Below are 6,135 nucleotides of genomic sequence, written 5' to 3'. Positions count from 1 at the left end.
TAAAAATCTTTTCATCTAAATGATTGGTGAAGATATCAGGTAATTGGTTATAGATGCTAACCTAAACAATTGTGATATCTCTTCTTCCTTTCCAGAAACCACACCAATCCCGCAGGCAGCAGCTTCCCCAGCCGCCGCGCCCAAGCCGCAGCTGCCTTGATCGCTCGAGAGCCACAACCACCGGTCCACCAGCAGGGCAAAGCTGGAGGATGGCCGCAGTCACAGCGATGAAGCTCTCGCGGTCGCCGCCTCGCCGGTGTCGGCACGGATAGCACAGCAGCCCCGTCGGTATGTCGCAGGTACATCACACACACACTCTGCATATCTATGTCCTCTGGTCCGCGCTACGCTTCTCGGACTAGCTGCACGTGTTCGCTGGTTCATCCAGGTGGCGTTAGCCGGCGGCTGCAGTCGCTGTTCCACGGCGTCTCGGTGTAACTGGGCGACCGCGACGGGCGACGCCCTAGCAGGGGCCACAAGTGGCGGTGGTGGACGCAGGTGGCAGCGGTCCGACCGACAATCCAGTTCATCCAGGGCACGGACGAGCAGACGATCCCGGACGTGCGACTGACCAAGTCCCAGGACGGCAAGAACGGTGTGGCCATCTTCACGTTCGAGCAGCCGTCGGTGTTCGACTCTTCTGCGGAGCTCGGGACATCACGGGCTTCTACATGATCAACGACGAGGGCGTGCTGCAGTCCGTGGACGTGAGCGCTAAGTTCGTCAACGGCAAGGACGACGAGGGTTGAGTGGCATAATTTATCAATTTTACTCGCATCTATTCTTTTGGGTCATTCGAAGGATAAATTCTTATGGGGACCACATTGAAATGGAGTTTTCTCAGTCTAGTCAATGTACCACCTTTTAATGAATACTTCCACTTTAATCCATAATATGTTGCTTTGGAAACTAAAACTCCCTCTCAAAATTAAAATTTTCTTGTAGTACTTAGGGAGAGGAGTTACTCCCACTAAAGTCAATTTAGCTAAACGTGGGTGGACAGGGAGTATGAAATGTTGTTTTTTAATGAGAATGAGACTATTCAACATATTTTTTATCGTTACCTTATCAGAAACATTTGGAGTATTATTTACTTTGCTTTAAATACAGAGAGACCCATCAATAGTAATCATATAGTTGAGAATTGGGCTACTAACAAGGGAATAGCTCATCGGAAAAAAATCATAATTGGAGTGACGACAATGTTTTGGTCTATTTGGTTGTGCCACAATGATGTGGCCTTTAATTTTAAACCAATACCATCAATTTTGCAGGTTCCTTTCAGGGGGACGTATTGGCTCAGACTCTGAAGATTATTGCAGAAACAAGAAGCTCACCAAGAGATTCGTGTGGTATATCAATCCTTAGAGACGGTGGCAATGGAGATCATTGCAAAACATGGTTGGAGGTCTAATGCCAGATTAAAGGACGCTTGATTCGAGAACAAGTTATTTTCAAGAATGTTCTTTTTTTTAATGATGCATGTTTTATTAATTTTCAAACTGTAATGTCCTATGTAGGAAACTATAAAAGGCTGGAACATTTTTTGTTTCCATTATAAAAAATAAGCCTGATTCATTATAAAGCAAGGGGTTTATCTTCATTGATGATTGCATGTTTTACTCAACTAAAAGATATATAAATATATGGTCAGCTACAAGTTTGAAGAAAACTAAAGTTAATTAAATCCTTCATATTATCATTTGTTGTTATAAGCCTGATTCATTATAAGCAGGGGGTTTATCTTTATTGATGATTGCATGTTTTACTCAACTAAAAGATATATAAATATATGGTGTTATACGTGAGTGGATTCTGAGTCAAAGCATGTCTTGGATCAGAAAGCAAGTAACAAGTATTGGATCGATGTGCAACTGCATTGGGGAGACTTATGATTCACATGACATAGAACGTTATACAAGAGCCAAGTTCATGGATTACACAACAGACAATATGTCCATATACCCATCGCCAACCGGTATGAACTGCCAATTTCTTATCCTTTTATTTGTTTGATTTGCATTAAGTATAGCTATGTCCATTGACATCTGTTGCAGGTGTGATGATTGGAATCGATCTAGCATATAATTTAAACATATCTACTTTTGGCAACCATGTCGGTTTTGTTACATAGTTTGGGGAAGTAATTTATGATTCCTTAATTAAAGCCAGTTATGCCTATCGCTGTATTACTGATTTTCCTTGCCTTGGTGTTCTGAAGGATTTTGTCTAAATAGGTTTTCACCTATGGTGATAATTCATCAATATCTTGTGGTCATAGCGAAGTGGGGAGAACCATATTTTGACCAAAGCGAGTAGAAGCGCTTAAAGGGATTCCATGCAAGCAGGTGGGACCATAGATCTTTATCATCGTTTTATGTTTGTAAATCTAATGATACTCTTCTACTTATTTCTAAGTCTGATCTACATTAAAAAAGTTTTAATTGAATGTCCCTCCACTCTGTTGTATTTTCTCTGTGAAATTGTAACTTAGTTCCGAAGATTTCCATTGTTTTTCTAGAATATTGTATTTGCACATGTGTATTTCATATCCATTTCACTATTTCTTGTTGAAATCATGTTATGTAGTTAATAAGTATGACTTGCATGTTGAAGATTTTATCAATAAATGCCTCACATCATGATGATTTCTTTATATATGTCAGTACTAAAAATTTGACTCGATCCATATAATGACCCCTTTCGTGCTTAATCATGTGCATGTGCACATATCTTTGGGAACTATCTTACACCTCAGGTCCCGAGGGCAAAACACCTTATTCTCTGTTTTTATTTTTGGGGCAAGTAATTTTTATCTTTTGATCCTTGGTGGTACTTCAGTTTCATACTTTCTATTACATATGAAATCAGCTCTCTATTAAACGGTGCACACACTCATTCACCATTTTATATATATGTATCTATATGTTATTGGGATAAGCTTTCTAAGGCTTATTTGTTTTCTACACTTATCTATATTGCAGTAGTTTTCTATACAATTTTCACTAGGATAAAAGTTTTGTCATGTTTTCTTACTTGTTGTTGCCGCTGCATTCAAAACTAGCTAACAAGTTAAGGCGATTAGTGTTGGTATGGGAGTGGAAAACTAGCTATCGTTTCTGGTTTTAGCTGTCCATGCCATTGTTGATTAGCAAATGTCAGGCCAGGCACGTAGTTGCCCACCTGGTCGATACCGTTGAGCCGGTGCTTCCTGGGCATGGATTGGACTGAATCAAATATCATGTTCTTCAGTGTCATCAGTAGGACCAGCAGTAAGCAAGTCATGGCTATTACTGCATCACATTTTAGCACTCGGCTGTTAGTATATGGCCAATTGTTTCAAGTTCAGGTGGAAATGTGTATTTGTGCATCTGCTTCCCTGACTGTTATTCTAAAACTCATCTTCAGTCCTTGGGGATTTTGCAGAATAGCTAGAGGGCATGAGAGATGGTGAAGGAAGGTAATTTCAACCTTCGGTTTTTATTATGTTGACCCCAGCTTATGTAAACCTTGTTTTTGGACAAGATGTGTAACATGCCTAAAATCTAGAATTTTTTGCTTCATCGTACCTGGTTTCCCATGATGCCTAAAATCTAGCAATGTTGAGCACTCAACTACTCGATAGTTTTTGTGCATTATTGTAATTTTGGGCGTTGCCACCTCCCTCTGTCCCTGCTCCCTGTGGCCTGACCGTGATTATTTGTGCTAATTGGCATTGGTTCCTTAAGATATTGCTTTGTTATTGGCTTCCTATCAACATGCCATTTTATCCTTACTGTTAAGATTCAGGCCAACACAGGCAAACAAGTCTGGACTGGAGCGTGATTAGGATAAGAACATCAGCAATTCCTAGTCTTCAAGGGTAGGATTGTTGGTTCATTCAGGTGGCGCTAGCCGGCGATCCAGTTCATCCAGGGCACGGACGAGCAGACGATCCCGGACGTGCGGCTGACCAAGTCCCGGGACGGCACGAACGGCGTGGCCATCTTCACGTTCGAGCAGCCGTCGGTGTTCGACTCGTCGGCGGAGCTCGGGGACATCACGGGCTTCTACATGATCGACGACGAGGGCGTGCTGCAGTCCGTGGACGTGAGCGCCAAGTTCGTCAACGGCAAGCCGGCGCGGATCGAGGCCAAGTACGTCATGCGCACGCCCCGGGACTGGGACCGCTTCATGCGCTTCATGGAGCGGTACTCTCAGGCCAACGGCCTCCAGTTCGTCAAGAACTGACGAGCCGGCTTTGAGATCGATTGCCTGCCTGCTGCGCTACGTTCTGCTTGCTTGCTAGTGTTCTTTTTTTTTTCTTTCCTTTCTCCCCTGTGCTGCGCCCCTGGTGTTGTGATTGTGACCTGCTGTGTGCTTGTGAGTGATTTTTTTTTTTTGTAGAGAAAAGAAAGAAATATGGGAGGTTTGTTTTGCTCTGAACGTTCATATGCCTGGCAGGATCGGACTATTAATTCTCGATCGGACTCGGACATGCAAAATCTTAACAAACTAGTAGATAATCTCAGATTCCTAACTGAATCGGACATGCATGGTTTTGCTAGCCACGAGGACCCTATATAAATGGGAGGCTATCGACGGAAGCTACCGCAACTCTCCTTCAACGTACGATCAACTCGGAACTTCCTTGTTGCAAGTAGCTCGCTGCTGCCTAGTGGTAGACGAATCAGGGGCGAAGCTGCCTTAAGGCACAGGGGTCGCCGGACGCGATGGAATTTGTCAAATCCAGTGTAAAATACTGTTTAACACTGTTCAATAATGTATTTGACCCCAATAATTCATGGAGCCGACCCCGGCCGGTGGATCCATCAAATGGAGGCGCAAGGAATGATCGGGATCAGTTCGTCCCTGACAGCAGAACGCCGCATCGAGGCATACAGGACAAACATAGAGTTCTTATCGCGGCAGTCGACGACGAGCGGCGATCGCCGGTTCACGTTGCACCTTAGGTGCTACGTGTCTGTGCACGTCAGCACCGGCAACGGGCGGCCCAACCTGGTGCTCATGTACCGCGGCCAGGACGCCGACACGAGCTGCCTTGCGCTCCCGGACGACGAGAACGGCGTCCGCGACGTGCTCCACGACTTGCTGAGGTCGACCCGGCCGCTGCAGCACCTGGGCCTCACGGACCTCGAGTGGGAGTCCCTCCTGTCCCAGCAAAATGTGTCCTGGCTCGTGGACCCGGTTCTGCGGGCCCGCTACGCCGTCGTCTCGGTTTGGCAGGCGGTGGAGCTGCACGTGTGCTACGACGCCGTCCAGATGCTCATGATGACGTGCAAGGAGTCCAGCGACAGCGGTGCGGTGGGGGGTGACGCCGAGGCTGAGTGCAGCGTTTGCTTGGTCGCGCTGCGCGAGAGCGAGGCCGTGGAGCTGCCGGCCTGCGCGCACGCCTTCCACCGCCGCTGCATCTCCGAGTGGTTCGCCCACAAGTCGACGTGCCCGTTGTGCCGAGACGACGTGGCCAAGTATCTGGAGCCCAAGCTGCAGCGCCAGTTCGCCAATTTCGACTATGCCATGTGATTGATCGTTGATCAAGGGAGAACGAAATTGCATGTGGAGCGCCATGAGCACACCAATATTCATCATTATCGATCTTTTAGGATGTCTCTTCTACTGTAAAACACAAGTTTTTATTAATAAAAAGACTTTATATTTATTTCTCTATCTTTACTCCACCGTTGCGTTACACATTCCCCTCTAGATAACGATGTTGGTACTACTAGTAGCCTTATCAAACGCAATGCAACCAACGCGCCGATGCCCGAGCAGCTAGGCATCGCCTCCAACCCCTCCGCTCTCCTCCTCCCCCGACCACTACGATGTCTATCGTCAAGGCCACCGACCATGCCATGCCAGGAGGATGCATCGGCCGAAGAGCGCAAGATGCGGGGGATCTGGAGAACCTCCCTCAAGCCCGAGAACGTTCTCCTCCTCTCCGACGACCACGTCACGCTCGTCGACGTTGAGTCATCGCCGCCGCCGCGAGCGTCATCCCGCGACCATCGCCCATCGGTCGTGTGTCCCCACGCGGAGCGACTCAGTTCTCGAGAAATACACATGTGGCTATGTTTGTACAATGAAGTGAATGCGCTCTACCAAATTAAATGAATTTTCAGACGCTCCTACCAGGGT

The 6,135-nt window shown here is 46.4% G+C and overlaps 1 protein-coding gene across 1 annotated transcript; it reads left to right on the top strand.

Annotated features, from left to right (window-relative positions):
• Positions 1–3,440: 3,440 nt before the first annotated feature.
• On the top strand, positions 3,441–4,475 carry LOC103650780 (photosystem II reaction center PSB28 protein, chloroplastic). The gene is made up of 3 exons (XM_020550941.1): positions 3,441–3,460; positions 3,729–3,807; positions 3,895–4,475. Exons 1-3 carry the CDS (start codon positions 3,441–3,443, stop codon positions 4,228–4,230), a joined length of 435 nt encoding a protein of 144 aa, XP_020406530.1. The 3' UTR covers positions 4,231–4,475.
• The last annotated feature ends 1,660 nt before the right edge of the window (positions 4,476–6,135 follow it).

The sequence above is a fragment of the Zea mays genome, chromosome 3, assembly GCF_902167145.1.
Source record: "Zea mays cultivar B73 chromosome 3, Zm-B73-REFERENCE-NAM-5.0, whole genome shotgun sequence".
In the NCBI taxonomy this organism is placed as follows: Eukaryota; Viridiplantae; Streptophyta; class Magnoliopsida; order Poales; family Poaceae; genus Zea; species Zea mays.
This window is presented reverse-complemented; position numbering and strand designations above follow the sequence as displayed.